Source organism: Ahaetulla prasina, chromosome 8 (assembly GCF_028640845.1).
Source record: "Ahaetulla prasina isolate Xishuangbanna chromosome 8, ASM2864084v1, whole genome shotgun sequence".
In the NCBI taxonomy this organism is placed as follows: Eukaryota; Metazoa; Chordata; class Lepidosauria; order Squamata; family Colubridae; genus Ahaetulla; species Ahaetulla prasina.
Window position 1 is genome coordinate 71,836,652 of NC_080546.1, and position 19,200 is coordinate 71,855,851.

General features: G+C 36.0%; 1 protein-coding gene across 1 annotated transcript in view; it reads right to left on the bottom strand.

Annotated features, from left to right (window-relative positions):
* Positions 1-19,200, bottom strand: part of FSTL5 (follistatin like 5) — a 473,869-nt gene that overhangs the window by 54,796 nt on the left and 399,873 nt on the right. Inside the window, exon 11 of the mRNA XM_058193148.1 lies at positions 6,658-6,684. Coding sequence (XP_058049131.1) covers positions 6,658-6,684 — 27 coding nt within the window. The remainder of the gene's footprint in view (positions 1-6,657; positions 6,685-19,200) is intronic.

Genomic DNA, 19,200 nt, shown 5'->3' on the forward strand with positions numbered 1-19,200 from the left:
TCACCAAAAACCTTGGACTTCTCATAGATAGGAGGAAATACTCTATCAATTCACCACTATTGTGCCTCCAGAAAATCAAAGACCTAAGAACAGAAGATGAAATTATGGTTTTTACATGATGTCTAGCACTCTTCCTATCCATAGATTCAGAACTAGCAATAGAATCCATTGCAACACTACTATACAACACTTTCAGCCTAACAGAGCTCACCAAGATTTAAATATCAATATCCATGGAACTCATAAACTGACCTTCATTTCGGCACCTACTTTTAGCTCAACAAATATATCAAAAGAGGGACTTCCGGTATGGCTCTGCTCGTTGAGAAGCAGCTTTGATTAGGCTGCTAACTCCCTAGTCTGTAGAGCTGTCAGGACATCGTAAATCTGGTCCGACAGCTTGGAAATCTCTTCCCTCGGGCAAAGAGGGAGAGATGAGCATTCAGGCTGAAGTTGAGACACCTAAATATAGCCACAGAAAAAGCTTCTGAGGCTTGCGGGGAGCTCTCCTTCCATAGCCTGATAAGCTCCTGGCTGGGGGAGGGTATCTGCCTTTCATGGCAGACAAAACGTTGCATCCAATTTCCAAGGCAGGAATTGATTTATGATGGATTGTAACGTGGACGGAGCAGAAACTGGAGTTCTAGCACTTGTTTGTAAGAAGACTGCAAGCCCCTGAGGATATATTTGCTGCGAAGATAGGAGAGAAGAAAGCAAATGGTGGTTTTGTGGAATGTGTGTACTGGAAACGAAAGTTAAAGAAATGCTTACTAACAGCTAGTGTCGAATTAGAAGATATATAGGAAGATACTGATTAAATGGAAGAAACGAGAATTTTATGATTTATATTTTTTCTTCTTCTTTGGGATTATAGTGATTTAGAAGAAAAGTTTTTTGAATTTTTCTTTTTGAATTTTTTTTTTTGGTCCGTTATTAGGTTATATTTTTAAAAAATGGCTTTTAAGCAAATAGTACCAAAAGTCATTAAAAACTTTGAAATTTCTTCAGTTCAGATTCAAAATTAAAAGAAGAAATCAAAAAGGAATTAAGAAATTCTTTACAGGAGTTTTTGGAGAGTCATTTTTTAGAAATAGATCAAAAATTTGATGAAATAGAGAAAGAGATGTTGGATTTTAAGGAAGTGGTGGAAGAGCAGAAGAGGGAAATGAAAATGGTAAAGGATGCAATTGCGCAAATATTAAGCTCTTGTATTCAGATGGAAGATGATCTTGCAGAAATTAATAAAGCTAATTTAGAGTTGCAAAGGAAAATAGAGGAAATTCAAAAGAATCAAAACAATTGGAACTTAGATAATAAGATGGAAGATATACAGGCAAAGGTAGATAGGGCAGATGAAGAAAGAGTAATATTACAATATAGATTAATGGAATATGCTCTAAGGGTGAAGGGTTTGAAGCAAAATAGGAAGGAAAATTTTAAAGAGATTTTTACTCAAGCCTTTGCTCAGATAAAGGGTGTGGAGCCAGAAGATTTTGAGATTAATATTGAAAGAATTTATCATGTTAATTCTTGGTGGGCAAGACAAAATAGAGTACCGAGGGATGTGGTTATTTATTTTACAACTAAAAAGGTTAGGTATGAAATTTTGCAAGCCTTTTATAAAAATAAATTTCAAATATTGGGACAAGATATAAAAATGATGAAGGAAATTCCTCCTAAAATGTTAAGAAAGAGAAGAGAATTTGCTTTTTTAGTGGATGAGTTTAAGAAACATCAGATATATTTTAGATGGGAAGTTCCAATGGGTTTGTCAGTGAATTTTAGAGGCAGAAAGTATTTTCTTAATTCAGTTATAAAAGCGAGATAGTTTTAAAGAGTGGGAATCCTTTGTTGTTAGATGCTAAGTTAATTGGTTTGGAAATGATGGAAAATAGAATGGGAGAGGGGAGGAATGTTTAAGATGTGAATATGATGATTATGGTTAATTTTTGGAATTGATTTGTTTAGGATATAAATTATAGGATTTTTGTTATTTGCTATTTGTATGGTATAAATCTATGGGATGATATTATTTAATTGTGAAGGATGGAAAGTGAAATTTATGAATTTAGATAATGTGGATGTAATGATTTTAACTGTTTACTGTTATATTGTGGATGTAGTTTAAATGATTATTTGTTTTAATTGACACATTTATAGATAGTAAAAGTTATGAAGTTAAGCTGGAAATATTATATTTGAGAGATTTTATTCGAAATGATATTTGATTGGGAGTAGCATTGGAAGATTGGATATTAAATGTTATGACAATTGAAGAAATATATAAGTGATAAAAATTTGAATTTGAGAAGCTGGATTGTAATTTAAGAAATGGACTTATGAAATTTGAAGGAATATACAAGTGGGTGAAAAAAATTTGAATTTTAGAAGATGCAGTAATTTTTAAAATGGACTGTAAGAAGAACGGACATTAAATGTTACGGCAATTGAAGAAATATATAAGTGATGAAAATTTGAGTTCGAGAAGATGGACTGTAATTTGAGAAATGGATTTATGAAATTTGAAGGAATATACAAGTGGAAAAAAAATTAAATTTGAGAAGATGGATTAATTTTAAAAATAGACTGTAAGAAGAAGTAATATGTGAAGTTGGTATTGCTTCTTTTCTTTTTTTCTTTTTATTATTCTTTCCTATCTCTTTATTTTTATTGTGAGGGGATCTAAAGTTTCAAATTTTTAAAGGTGGGAGGTTATGTATATTTTGTATACTTTAGCTTGTGATTGTTGGTCATAATACCCGGTATTTGCTCTGGGAAGTCTGGGGGGGGGGGAAAAGGGGGGGGAAATGATACATGGATTGATTATTAATGTACAGTAATTTTTGAAGATATGAAATTAAAATTTAAAATGATATTGGGGATGCTCGACTGCCATTTCAGAAAGAAAAGGAGAGAGGAGTAGAAGGAGAAAGAAAGTAGGTAGGAAAGAGTAGAGAAGGAGGAGGGGAATAAGAAGGTTAGATAGGGTGGAAGAAGGGAGGAGTGGAGAAGGAGGAGAGGAAGTAGTAAAGTGAAGGAGATGAAGGATGGGAAAGTAGTAGAGGGTAGAGAGGGAAGTTGTGAAGAAAGGAAGTGGCAATCGGGCAGGCCTGAATTAGTAATAAATAAAAATTAATGATTAATGATGGATAATAGTTTGTACATAAATATGATGTTGGAAAATGGAAATAAAAATTATTTTTTTAAAAAAAACAAATATATCAAAAGAGGGAAACACTCATGGGATCACCAGTGTTAGGAGTCATAGCTAAGACTATGATGCAATGTCTAGTAGCAGTAACAATTTCACACATACAAGTGAAAATATGGTTCTGCTATTTAGATGATACTTTCATCATAATAAAAAGAAGCTATTAGAGAAGTCAATCAACACATCAAGAAAATAATAAAATTTACAGGAGAACAAGGAATTTCTGGATATTGTCATTAGCAGAAGAAGCAATGGCAAATTAGAGACCCAGGTTTCTGAAAAACAATGTTCATTAACAAAGCGTTTTACTATCAAATCCACAACCCAAACATCCTTAAAAGGAACTGTATACAAACATTATTCAGACAAGCATAAATAAACTGCAATAACTTGGTATACCAAAAAGAGAACACATATTGCCTACAGAATATTTTCCATTTTAATGGATGCTCAACATTTTAATGGATGCCCAACCTAATAAAAAAGTACCTAACCATACAACCCACAGCAATACAAGCATTATAACCTTCAAAAAGGACAATGTACTTATACATCAAAAAATATAATGATAGTCTATTTGAGTGGGCAGCTATAACAAATTTAATGAAATAAAGAAATGAAAATATTGCAGGACAACAAACTGTACTATAGTCCCTCTGCATTATTGTAGCACATAAACCAACAATCTGCCTCCAAGCAAACCAAACTCCCTGTTAAGCAATCCAAAAGATCCAATAACCAAAGAAATAAAATCAGGATTCATCTACAGCATACAATGAAAGAATTGTAACAGCCATTATGTAGGTCAGACGGGCAGAAGACAAGCACACTGTATGCAAACAAACTGGCAGTCAGAACATATAATGAAAGCACCTTAAGTTCATAACAGGACAGATTTAACAGAACCATTTTCAATTGGGAAACTGAACATCTTAGTTCAAGGAAATGTAAAATGCTAAGGAATTTCTACAAGCTTGATACTCAGACAAATCAATAATCAATAGACATGTAGAAATAAACCCCACTCACATAACATTTTACAAACACAGTCAAAACCATAGGAAGTAAACAAATCTCCTAGAACAGGGGTCTTTGCTGGCTGGGGAATTCTGGGAATTGAAGTCTGCCAGGCTTAAAGTTGCCAAGGTTGGAGACCCCTGTCCTAGAACACATCCCAGTACCAGTGCTTCCTCCTCCCCAGGAGTCAACACACTCAAAGAAGCACTAGATAAACAATCAGGAAGAAACCATATCCTAATTAAGGCACCATAAAGAAGGAAAATACAATAAGACAGGCAGGTCAAACTACTATGTATAAACATCCAATAAAACTCACTGTCCTTCATATTGATGATTAGCTAATATGATAATAAAATATCTACAGGAGAAAAACCAAATTAAGAGAGCACTAAGAACCCAACAATTCAACCTTGAATAACATATATTGTCTTCTATTGCAGGGGTCTCCAACCTTGGTCCCTTTAAGACTTGTGGACTTCAATTCCCAGAGTCCCTCAGCCAGCAAAGCTGGCTGAGGAACTCTGGGAGTTGAAGTCCACAAGTCTTAAAGGGACCAAGGTTGGAGACCCCTGTTCTATTGGACAAGTTTTAAGAAGATATTGGACAACCATTTGTCTAAAATAGTATACAGTTTCCTGCCTGGGCAAGGGGTTGGACTACTGTGTTTCTCCCCAAAATAAGGCCCTGTCTTATTTTTTCCCCCATCAAAAAAGGCACCAGGTCTTATTTTCGGGGGGGATGTCATCCACTAACTCACTTCATTTGCACATGTTACCCCTGGCCTCTTTTCCTCTATCAGAGGCCTCTGGATCGATCCAGAGCTCTGTTATTGGCTACAGAGGCCTTCAGGAAAGGCCTTTAGGAAAGGCCTCTTCAGCCGATAACAGAGCTCTGGATTGATATTGGCTACAGAGGCTGTCAGGAAAGCCTTGCTGGCTGCAGTAAAAGAAAAGGGTTGCGGTGTGCAAGGCCTGGCTGCAACTATCCAAATGTTAGTAATAGAGCAGCTCCACCCCATCATCCCCACCCTAGCTTAATTTTTACCTGTGCACCCTGAAGTGGGTGGGGTATTAACTAGGGCTTATTTTGTGGGGAGGGCTTATATTGGGTGCACATGTAAAAATCAAGCTAAGACTCACTTTCTGAGTAGCTCCTATTTTCGGGAAAACATGGCAGTCTCTAGAAGACTTCCAAGGTCTTTTCCAAGTCTGTTATTTTGTTCTGTTCTGTTCTGACTATGAAAATATAAAAACTTTACTAATAGCAGAGACATCCATAAAGGTTCAATGTGTCCCCAATCTTACTACATGTTTCTGTCTTGTATCAAATGGAGAAATTTGCTTTAAATTAGTAAAATACTATAATTATGTGGTTGGAGCATGAGTTAGAAGAATCTAGGCAGCTTTTACAGTTTTACTCAAAGAAATTAGTAAGTGACTATTTTCACACCATGGAACAGTGACCAAATAATATCTGCAGATTAAACCGCTATTAAAAGCAAAGGAGTAGGAGACAATAAAAAGAAGATCATCTTGTGAATGAATCTTACTATTAGATTCAGTAAAACTTGACATTTCAAAATACAATATATTATTTGTGTTTCATAGAATCCATAGATATAGAATAGAATAGAATAGAATTTTATTGGCCAAGTGTGATTGGACACACAAGGAATTTGTCTTGGTGCATATGCTCTCAGTGTACATAAAAGAAAAGATACGTTCATCAAGGTACAACATTTACAACACAATTGATGATCAATATATCAATATAAATCATAATATAAATCAAATATTGTATGTTTTAAAAGATTTATTTCTATTACTTTTTGGAATCTGTTGTTTAAAAATTTTAAATTGTTCTTTGCTATATTGTATGCACTTAAGTTGAATGTTGATGCTTAAAATATTTCATTGAGATAATCCAAATAGGTGTTGCATGATTAGGGTATGAAGCTCTTTTTATCTATTTGCCAATTTTGCAAGCTTAAAAGAACAATAGGTTTGTAACTTCAACAGATAACACAATTTTTTTTACAAGATTCACAAGATATCATTCTTTTCAAAAAAAGATGATTTAAACCCCTCAATCAATATTCTGACAATAGATAACACAATGAGCTGGATGATTTATGAAAGAAGAAGGGCATATTTATGAAAATATCCTCCACTGGAATTTACTTGTAATAATGCATACATCAAGATGCTCTCGAGTTGGCATCGTAATGCCCCGTAGATACTGATTTTTTTTTTCTGAATGAAAATAACCATGTTATACTATTTGCAATGACAAGCAATTTAAACTGAAGCAGCAATTTATGAAGACATAATTAAAATATAATAACTATAGGTATTGTGTGCTTGAAAGAAATAACATGTATATGAGACAAATTCATTATTATAGAAAGGAGAAAAAGTTAATAGTACCTTCCTCTCTCCATAATATGTTAGCAACTGCAGCATGTAAGGGAGAAAGAACAGAAGAAAAATGAAGAATAAAAATAATTAAGAGTGATACTGCACAAATGAGTCTGATATATTTTACTCATGTACTTGTATATTTTTAAAAAATCTGTATATTGTTCGTTACTTATATATATATTATTTTTTATAACTGGCATTTACTTCATTTTGGCAATTTTTAATAGAAATTATATGTGGTCAAATGTAAACATTATCTTTATTTAGTTATTTTTCAAACAAACATATAAACGTTAGGAATATTTATGCTGCCTCTTGCTTTAAAATGACCAGTAAAATTTAGAAACGAAGACTTAATTATAATTCATGTAGATATATCCACCTTTGAAATTGCATTTCAGACTGTTGGAATGAATAAGATTTATATGAAGGTCTTTGGATTTTTCTGATACAAAACAATTACACAAAAATGTGTTTATGTGTATGTTTAACATTTAATGTTATGTGTACATTTAAACAAAATAATCAAATTGAAATTGTAATTCGTGACATTTGGCTTCTAACATTTGGCAAAGGGAAAGAAAAGAAATCTCAATTTATATATATACTTTTATAAACTCAGTGCATAATTACTGTTTATTTATTTATTTATTGATTGATTGATTGATTGAGTCATTCATTCATTACATTTGGTGCTGTCCAAATACAAAATACTTTAAGGTCACAATGTAAACAAACTCACAATACAGTGGACAACTTAAAAACTGTATAAGAAACGACAACACTCTCCCAAAGTAGAACAGAGGGGAAAAAAGAACAAGATGATTAATAGTATTTCAATATGTTGAAGGGAAGATTCTGGAAAAGATAATCAAGCAACCAATCACCAAACACCTAGAAGCAAACAAAGTAATAACCAAAAGCCAACATGGGTTTGTCAAAAACAGATCATGCGACTAATCTTATTGCATTCTTTGACAAAGTGACAAAATTAGTGGACCAAGGAATGCTGTCGATATAATTTACTTGGACTTCAGTAAAGCATTTGATAAAGTAGACCATAACCTACTACTAGATAAAGTAGAAAAATGTGGGTTAGACAGCACCATCACCATATGGATTCGTAACTGGCTAACCAACCGCACTCAACGTGTAGTCCTCAACAGAACTATATCCACATGGAGGGAAGTATGCAGTGGAGTACCCCAAGGCTCTGTTTTAGGCCCAGTACTCTTCAACATCTTCATTAATGACTTGGACGAGGGGATAGATGGGGAACTCATCAAATTTGCAGATGACACCAAGCTGGCAGGAATAGCCAACACTCCAGAAGATAGGCTCAAGATACAGGAAGATTACAGACTAGAACATTGGGCGCTATTTAACAAAATGAAATTCAACAGTGAAAAAAGTAAGGTTCTACATTTAGGCAAAAAAAATAAAATGCACAGGTACCGGATATGTGGTACCTTGCTCAATAGTAGTAACTGTGAGAGGGATCTTGGAGTCCTAGTGGACAACCATTTAGATATGAGCCAGCAGTGTGCAGCAGCTGCCAAAAAAGCCAACACAGTTCTGGGCTGCATAAACAGAGGGATAGAATCAAGATCACGTGAAGTGTTAATACCACTTTATAATGCCTTGTGGTAAGGTCACACTTGGAATATTGCATTCAGTTTTGGTCACCACGATGTAAAAAAGATGTGGAGACTCTAGAAAGAGTACAGTGAAAGCAACAAAGATGATTAGGGGACTTGACGCTAAAATGTATGAAGAAAGGTTGCAGTAACTGGGTATGTCTAGTTTAATGAAAATAAGGACCAAGGTGACATGATAGCAGTGTTCCAATATCTCAGGGGCTGCCACAAAGAAGTGGGAGTCAAGCTATTCTCCAAAGAAGCAATGGGTGGAAACTAATCAAGGAGAGAAGCAATCTAGAACTAAAGGGAAATTTCCTGACAGCTAGAACAATTAATCAGTGGAACAACTTGCATCCAGAAGTAGTGAATGCTCCAACATTGGAAGTTTTTAAGAAGATGTTGGATAAACATTTGTCTGAAGTGGTGTAGGTTTTCCTGCCTAGGCAGGGGCTTGGACTAGAAAACATCCAAGGTCCCTTTCAACTCTGTTATTCTGTATTCTGTATTTGTATGCAGTTAGTATAAAAGAAATGCTTTAGAAATTAAGCTCCTAAAATCCATTAATGCAGGTAGTTCTTGATTTATAACAATTCAATTAGAGACGGTTCAAAGTTACAAAAGCACTGAAAAAAGTGATTTATGACTGTTTTTCACATGACAATGTAGTGTCCCTATGGTCATGTGACACAATTCAGATGCTTGGCAACTGGCTCATATTTACGATGGTTGCAGTGTCCCGGGGTCATGTGATCTCCTTTTGTAAACTTCTGGCAACCAAAGTCAATGAGGACGTCAGATTCACTTAACAATTGTGTTACTAATTTAACAACTGCAATGATTCACTTAAGAACTGTGGCAAGAAAGGTTGTAAAATGGGACAAAATTCACTTAACAAATGTGTCACATAACAATAAAAAAGTTGGGCTCAATTGTTGTTATAAGTTGAGGACTACCTGTAATATCAAATATTGTAAAAATGTGTGTGTGTGTATGTGTGTATGTGTGTATGAGAGAGAGAGAGAGAGAGAGAGAGAGAGAGAGAGAGAGAGAGAGAGAAGAAATGTATCAAAATATATAAAGAAACTCTCAACCTCAGAAGAGTTGAAAGTTCAATCCTAGGCAGCAACAGATATCAGGGCATACAGAGAAAATATCTCCAGTAAACTGTGTAGGTATCGCAAAAATGGCCTATTTCCAAGAAATTGACAGATTCACATAATTAATCTATTCATATCATTTAACTATTTTGCTTATCATTTATTCAGTTGTGAAGATTTGAATTTCCATGAAATCTACTGAATGCAGAATGTTTAGGCTTTTGTACATTTTTATTCCTTCTATGTTAGAGGATATACATTTATTACTTTCTTACTTGATTCAAGTTGGCTCCTGTTTCTCTTTCATAATCTGGACCACATGTCTCAGTATTATTAAATTTGCCAATTCAGTTAAAATTTTGAAACTAATATTAGATTAAACCTTGAACATGGAAAATTATTCAAGTTATTTAAATTATAAATGATATCTGAGAGAGTTTGATACAAATTATTTATTGTAGTTTCATAAGGCCTTAATTGATTCCTGATATCAAATCACAACAGATGCCAATTTTCCCAGTTGAACAGCTATTTAAAGTAGAAGTTGGGAAATAATTCTTGTTCAATAAATGTTATTCCAGAGTAAATCTAATTAAATATGATTCTTATATTAACATCATTATTATGCTAAGTCTGAAAAATTTAAAATATGATTTTTTTTTTATTCCAAAGACCCATATGCTACTGCTTCTTTTCCTAGAGAAATTTAGTGGTTGACTATCTACTCTAAAAGTGAAATGAAACCAAACAAAAGGAAGTAGCATATAATAAAGTTCACATTTTAAATATGTATGCCAAATTACTGATATTTGTAAATTTGAAGAAAGAGATAGATAGATAGATAGATAGATAGATAGATAGATAGATAGATAGATAGATAGATAGACAGACAGAGACAGACAGACAGACAGACAGACAGACACACACACACACACACACCATATTTTTCGGCATATAAAACACATCTCCCCCCGCAAAAGAGGGTGAAAATTTGGGTGTGTCCGAATGTACACTGAATGTACACCGAATGTAGCCCCGCCCAGCCTCTGAAACGAAGGTTTCAGAAGCTGAAAAAAGCTGCTGAAATCTCTGTTTTAGAAGCTGAAAAAAAAGCCTTTGAAACCTCTGTTTGAGAGGCTGGAAAAAAAGCAAGTCCCAGAGCTCACAACCAACGAATCTGTTGATAAAGTTCACCTCTGGGAACAGCTGATTGGGGTATTCCGGGAGGCCAATCCACCCGCCAATCAGCTTTTTTCTCACTTTCCTCCCCAAAAACTAAGGTGTGGTTATACTCAGGTGCATCTTATATTCCAAAAACTACAGTAGATAGACAGGCAGACAGACACGCAGACAAAGAGAAAGAAGAGAGAGAAGAGAGAAATATATCAGTACAGATTCAAGATTGGCAGATAGAACCAACTTTATGTTTCATTATATTATTGTAGCAGGTATCCTTTTCGTGCCATCTGGAAAATCTTTCCAACTATCAAAAACATGACAAATGTGTAAGACAAGTTGGATCCTTCCTCATCATTTGGGTTCTATATTATGTTTTGTTGCATGTCCCACTAGTAATTAGAGCTATCAAATCTGGATTGCCAAGATTTGGATAAACATTATATAGCGGCAAAATAGTACAGAGAATGCTGTTTTTTTTAAATTGATGCACATTTTTGCAACTGAGATGTGATAGTAGTTCTGCTGGTAACATAGTATTATTGACTATTGCAACCCGCTCTACATGGGGCTGTCCTTGAAGAGTATCCGCAAGCTCCAGTTGGTGCAAAATGCAGCGGCCCGCACAGTTTTGTGCAGACCCTAGTGTGCACATGTATCTCTCCTGCCAGAGCTACATTGGTTGCTGATCTGTTTCTGGGTGCAATTCAAGGTGCTGGTTGTCACCTTTAAAGATTTGGGACCAGGTTATCTGAGGGACAGTCTCCAGTCACATCTACCCGACCAATCAGAGCGAGGAGGCAGGGAATGCTGCGGGTCCTATCCCTGAAGGAGATACGCTTGGTGGGACCCAGAAGAAGGGCCTTCTCTGTGGGGGCTCCCTCTCTCTGGAACATCATTCCCCCAGAGATTAGAACAGCCCCCACTCTAATTCTCTTCCAGAAGGTGCTGAAGATCTGGTTCTGCCAGCGGGCCTGGGGAACCCAGAGTGGGATGGAGCCCATTAAATGGCTTGTGTGATCAGCTGTCACTGGGGTAGGAGGTAGGGGGGTGGGGGTGATTTTATTACTTTAATTTATTTGATGTTTTATTAGTTTCACTGTTTTTAAATGTGGTTTCTTCTTAATCCATAAAGCCAAGTGCATTCTACTATTTATTTATGCATCAAAGCTAAGCTAACGTGATTATCTTAAATAAGGATTTAAAGTTCCTCCTGATAAAAAGAAATGTCAGCTGATTTCATTATGTATTCCAAATATGTATTCATTAATAAAAGTGTTTTTGCATAGTTGTTGCTCTGAATTTATGTCATGTGACAGAAGTTTAGGATTAAGTTTTATCTTTTACATTATATAGACATGTTCTGTACATTTAGGTTGTCTATTTCTGAATATTTGTTTAAAAATAAGGTATCAAATAACATATATATGGAACTGTAGTCTTAAATTGATACCCAATATCATTATAGTTAGAATTGCTCATATGATTGGCATGTAAACAAAAATCCTACATATCATACATAGCGCAGGTGATAGAGGGAGCGACTCTCCTGCGCAGGCTGCACTGGCTTCCGGTGGTCTTTCGGGTGCAATTCAAGGTGTTAGTTACCACCTTTAAAGCGCTCCATGGCATAGGACTGGGTTACTTACGGGACCGCCTGCTGCTACCGGCGATCTCCCATCGACCAGTGCACTCCCATAGAGAGGTTCTCCTTGGGGTGCCGTCGGCCAGTCAATGTCGGCTGGCGAGACCCAGGGGGAAGGCCTTCTCTGTGAGGGCACCAACCCTCTGGAACACGCTACCACCAGATATCCGTCAACTCCCTGATCTTCGGACCTTTCGACACGAGCTGAAAACATTTCTGTTTCACCATGCAGGACTGGCCTAGTGGGGTTTTAATAAGGGGTTTTATTGGTTTTAAATTCTTCAATCAACTCTAAATTTTCCTTTGTATTAATTGATTTTACTTTGACTGTAAACCGCCCTGAGTTCTTTGGGAGAAGGGTGGTATAGAAATCGAAACAATAATCATCATCATCATCATCATCATCATCTATTTTATTTCTTTACTTTTTAATCACATTTATATAACCACCTTTCTTTTAATAAAATGATTCTAGACACCCTATAATAAAAATCATCATTAAAAGCTACATGTTCAAAACTACAATGAAAAGACATCAAGAATTTTATTGACAGCAAACTAGTGGAAAAACTATCTTAATAAAGTTAATAAAATACAAAATTCCTATAGTGAGAGTCCAGTATAGATGTAATTCAAATCAAGACCCTTTCACCTAGGAACGCATCACAACTATGAAGAAGTAAAAGTTATTCAAAGCAACAGGGTAGATCAAGAGAAAAAGACAGGGGGAAAAACCCACAAAAAATCTAGCAAGGAGTTAGAATAAATCAGATTCAACCAGTTGGCTAAATTTTAAAGATAGAAAGAAAAACAAAATATAAATTTCAAAAAGTTCAGTTAAAATCGAGGCATGTTTTTTTTTTAAACAATGATCAACAGAGAGCAAGAATTAGAGACCAAACTTTATGGCCACTCCTACTAGGAACTGCAATCTTCAAGATTTGTTTTTCCAAGTGGGTCCATGGTCATACCAAAGTTGTCTTGGCTTTCCTAGGTGCTCCAGTTCAAATCCAGGGAGCAGCAGCACCAAAGAAACAGCTTTGGCAGCAAAATGAGCTGATAGTTAGCAGTAAAGAAAGATCACCCTGCTGTTCAATACACCATCTTGTGGGAAGTCCCAATATAATAATAACAACAACAACAACAACAACAACAACAACAACAACAACAACAGAGTTGGAAAGGACCTTGGAGGTCTTCTAGTCCAATCCCCTGCCCAGGCAGGAAACCCTACACTATTTCAGACAAATGGTTATCCAACATTTTCTTAAAATTTCCAGTGTTGGAGCATTCACAACTTCTGCAGGCAAGTTGTTCCACTTATTAATTGTTCTGTCAGGAAATTTCTCCTTAGTTCTAAGTTGCATCTCTCCTTGATTAGTTTCCACCCATTGCTTCTTGTCCTGCCTTCAAGTGCTTTGGAGAATAGTTTGACTCCCTCTTCTTTGTGGCAACCCCTGAGATATTGGAACACTGCTATCATGTCTCCCCTAGTCCTTCTTTTCATTAAATTAGGCATACCGAGTTCTTGCAACCGTTCTTCATATGTTTTAACCTCCAGTCCCCTAATGATCTTTGTTGCTCTTCTCTGCACTCTTTCTAGAGTCTCAACATCTTTTTTACATCGTGGTGACCAAACCTGAATGCAATATTCCAAGTGTGGCCTTACCAAGGCATTATAAAGTGGTATTAACACTTCACATGATCTTGAATCTATCCTTCTGTTTATGCAGCCTAGAAGTGTACCGGCTTTTTTGGCAGCTGCAGTATACTGCTGGCTCGTATTTAGATAGTTGTCCACTAGGACTCCAAGATCCTCCTCACAGTCACCACTATTGAGCAAGGTACCACATATACTGTACCTGTGCATTTTGTTTTTCTTGCATAAATGTAGAATCTTACTGTTTTCAACATTGAATTTCATTTTGTTAGATAGTGCCCAATGTTCAAGTCTGTCAAGATCCTTCTGTATCTGAAGCCTATCTTCCGGAGTGTTGGCTATTCCTCCTAGCTTGGTGTTGTCTGCAAATTTGATGAGCTCTGCATCTATCCCCTTGTCCAAATCATTTATGAAGATGTTGAAGAGTACTGGGCCTAAAACAGCCTTGGGGTACCCCTCTGTATACTTCCCTCCATATAGATGCAGTTCCATTGAGGACTATACATTGATTGCAGTTGGTAAACCCGCTACGAATCCATCTGGTGGTGATGCTGTCTAACCCACATTTTTCTATTTTATCTAGTAGTAAGTTATGGTCTACTTTGTCAAATACCTTAATAAAGTCCAAGTAAATTATATTGACAGGTCCACAGATTTGTTTGGCATGATCTGTTTTTGACAAACCCATGTTGGCTTTTGGTTATTACTTTGTTTGCTTCTAGGTGTTCACTGATTCATTGCTTGATTATCTTTTCCAGAATCTTCCCTGGTATTGAGGTCAGGCTGATAGGTCTGTAGTTTCCTGGATCTATTTTTTCCCCCTTTTCTGAAGATGGGAACTACATCAGCTCTTTTCCAGTCCTCTGACAGTTTCCCAGTGCTATATTGAAAGATATAGTTCTGAGTTCCGAGATCTCATCTGCCAGTTCCTTCAGAACCTTGGGGTGTAGTCTAGGTGCTCCTGGTGATTTGAACTCGTCTAGGGTAGACAGATGTTCACTTACCATTTTCTTCCCTATTTTAACTTATGTTTCTAATCTGTTTTTGTAGTGCTGTTTTGATAGGTTGGACTGTTTTTTCCCCCTTTTCTGAAGATGGGAACTACATCAGCTCTTTTCCAGTCCTCTGACAGTTTCCCAGTGCTATATTGAAAGATATAGTTCTGAGTTCTGAGATCTCATCTGCCAGTTCCTTCAGAACCTTGGGGTGTAGTCTAGCTGCTCCTGGTGATTTGAACTCGTCTAGGATAGACAGGTGCTCACTTACCATTTTCTTCCCTATTTTAACTTGTGTTCCTAGTCTGTTTTTTGTGATGCTGTTTTTGATAGGTTGGACTGTTTTTTCCCTTTGTGTAAAGACAGATGCAAAAAATTAGTTAAGCAGTTTAACTTTCTCCCTGTTGCTTGTTACCTTCTTGCCACTTTCTCCCAGCAATGGACCAATTGTTTCCTTAACTTTTTTCTTGTTTTTAACATGTTGGAAGAAGCTTTTTTTGTTGTTGTTATTTTTTAATTTTGTTGCAAGCCTTTGTTCATTGTGAGCTTTAGATTTTCTCACTTCATCTTTGCAGGCTTGGGCTATTTGTTGATATTCTGCCTTAGTTATGTGCCCCTCTTTCTACTTTTTATACTTATACTTTTTGTCTTTCAATTTGTCAGAGAGTTCTTTATGCAGCCATGCTGGTTTCTTTTGAGAGCTGTTATTTTTCTTCTTCTATATTAAGCAACTACTATAATTACTCAGATTTAAGAGTAAAAATATATGAATTAAATTTCTTTTCTCTGAAAATTCTATAGACACTACAATAATATTTCAGGATTTATTTTTAGATTTTAGGACATTAAAAGCTGCTGTCTACAGAAATCAGTTAGTGACCTCAGACATACATCCTTGTTTAACACTATATATTTAGACCTCAAATCAACAGCCCAACTTATTCCTTTTTGAATGAGACAAATACAATAGATATTGTTGAAATGAGATGCAGCTGACAGATGTTATATGTAATTTACTTTTGCTACATGTTGCAGAATTGCAGAAGCCACTTATACACCAAATGAATCAAAATAGCTTTTAGCCTTATCCTGCATTGCACAAAACAAAGAATAGGTACAAATCTAGAGATTCCTAGCATTCAGATCACATAACCTCTTTCTTGGTGGTAAGGCTCTGAGATGGAAAAAAAGCCTTTCTATTAGAAAATTATCTACTGAAGAGAATGCAAGTACTAGATAATTTCTGGCTTGCAGTGAATGAACAGATGAAAGGATTTAGAGAAGCTACTTCATTAATATTGCAGAATCACAGTTGCTGAATGTGCAAAGTGAGGAACCAAATGTAATAGGTAGCAAAGATTAAAATATGTATAATCGATATTAATTCAGTATCAGATATAAAAGCCATCTAGAAATAAATGCAAAACTTTTTCCCAACTGTATTCAGAGAAATAATTTGAACTTTAGATTACCTGTATTAAAACAAGGCCAATATTTATTTATATGCTATGGCTCAGTGAATATTGTCATAACATTGGAAACAATACTTTCTCACTAGAATGGGAAATATATTAAAAGTTGTTTTCTCATTTCAATGAAGCTGGTACTTCCAGATGGAAGGCCATTAAGACAATCTATTTTGACTTTATTGCACAATAAAAGCCTAAACTAAGCATATCTTGAATGTGAACAGTAATAATGAAATACTATTAATAGATCATAATAGTTTTGTGTGTAATATCTTTCTCATCCTCCACATGATCTAGATCAGGGGTCACCAACCTTGGCAACTTTAAGGTTGGTGACCTTGATCTAGATGACTTACACATTAACTACCTAAATGGAAAACATACTTGCTCTGATGATCCTTTGGAGATACAATGGCTCTTTGGCTGTCATCTGTTTGCTGAGATGTTATCTTTCGGGAGATGGATGTAGAATGTTCTAATGACCTTAATGACCACAATATTCTTATTGTGAACTTCTAAGAATAGGCATTTGAGATTGTGTAAAAGTGATAAGAAATAAATATATAGGTAAGATATAGCATGTATAGAGTGGTTTTCCCAGTTGCAATTTATGGCTGTGAAAGTTGGACCATAAGAAAGGCTGAGCGCCAAAGAATTAAGGCCTTTGAACTCTGTGCTAGAGAAGACTCCTGCAAGTCCCTTGGACTACAAGGCGAACAAACAAGTTAGTCCTAGAGGAGATCAACCCTGACTGCTCTTTAGAAGGCCAGATCCTGAAGATGAAATTCAAATACTTTGGCCACCTAATGAGAAAGAAGGACTTACTGGAGAAGTGTCTAATGCTGGGAAAGATTGAGGCAAAAGAATGAGGGGACGACAGACAATGAAGTGGCTGGATGGAGCCGTGTAGGCGTGAGCTTAAATGGACTCCAAAGGATGGTAGAGGACAGGAAGGCCTGGAGAGCCATTGTCCATGGGATTGCAATGGGTCAGATATGACTTTGTAACTAACAACAACAGCAACAACAACAATAGAGTGTAAGGGTCAAGGTGTTGGGATAGTACTAAGAAATGTAGATTCAGGTTCATAATTCACCTTGAAACTCGCTGTCTGATTTTGGACAAGTCCCAAATTTGTCAGACAATTATAAAATTATGGAAATCTCTCAGGAACACTACTTTGAATTCCTAGAAAAAAAGGTGGAGTATAAATGCAACCAAGAAAAAATAAGGAGATGATTTTTGATCTATTAAAGAATAAAATATAAAATAGGAAATTTATTCATTGGATATCTTAAAATGATTTATCAGTTAAAGATTCAAGCTTACTTCTAATATTTATTTTGATAATCCATCATTTTTCATTGATGGTTCTGAAACCACTTACCACCCATTTTAGAGCAGGGCTGTCAAACTCCTGGCCAGGGGTGAAATCTAAAAATTTTCCCTACCGGTTCTGTGGGCATGGCTTAATTGGTGGGTGTGGCTTGGTGGTCAGATGACTGGGTGGACATGGCCAATAACAATAAATAATAAAAATAATAAACAAAGTATACAAAACAATAAGAGGTACCAAAAACCAACTTTCACATTTTACACATATACAACACAACAGACTCACACACAATGTAAAAGCAGCTGCACTTCACCCAAAATGGCCCCTACAACAAGCAGGAACCTCACACTTTCACACTTTACACACACACAACACAACACAACTGACTCACACACACACACACACAAAATGCCACATAAAGTTTTGTGAAATTTTGTGTGTTTGTGTAGTTAGAGTGAAATACTACAGAAACACACCAAATCTCAGAAAGCTGCACAAATATTTTATTATTTTATTTTATTTATATTTTTTAGATCAGGGGTCTCCAAACTTAGTAACTTTAAGATTTGTGGACTTCAACTCCCAGAGTTCCTCAGCCAGCAAAGCAGGCAGATTGAGTTGCTCACTGAAGAGATGGATTGCAGGCAGGCAGATTCAATTGCTAGCTGATGCAACTGATGTAAAGCATGGCTTTGCCAGCTCAAAAGGAGCAGCAATAAGGTAAGTGGGGAGGGGGCTCTTAAAAGGATTGTTTTAACAAGCTCTTCAGCTGAAGAGCTTGTAGAAACCGTGTTTTTTAAGGTTCTGGTGATGAGGAACTCAGCTGGGATCGCCAGAGGAGCCTTTTAAAACCTTTTTTTTGACAACCTCTTCAGCCGAAGAGGTTGTTAAAAAAAGAGTTTAAAGGGTTCTGACGATCCCAGCTGAGTTGCGGGATCATCAAAGGCTTTTTTTTTACTTTTAAAGGCATTTTTTTAGCTGAAGAAGGCAGGGGCGGGGCCAGGGATTTTTGCTACCGGTTCTCCGAACCACCCGCCACCATCGCTACTGGATCGGGCGAGCCGGTCCAAACAAGAAGCATTTCACCCCTGCTCCTGGCTCTTGGGCCAGATGCATCATGCACTGGCCACACCCACACCCACTTTAATGAAGGGGGAAAAATTCCCAATATAACATCTGACACCACCCTGATGATGTGAGTTTGGCATCCCTGCTTTAGAGGAACACACATATCATCCCTATAAACTATGTGTTTTTCACAGAAGACATACGGGTTTTTTTTTGTAATTGGATCTCACTAAACAATAGAAGAACTATGAACTATTAATGAATCACCATTTTATGTTTTGATTAATGAATTTATTTGGAGCACTTGTTAGGACTATATTTACTTTCTAAACAAAATAAAATAAAATAAAATTAATGCAGCATCAATGTATACTTTAATTGTTAATATCTAAGTGTAATAAAAAAGCCAGCCAAAGTTATAAGACAGTAGGGTTCATGTAATGTGATGCTAAAGATAGTTTAA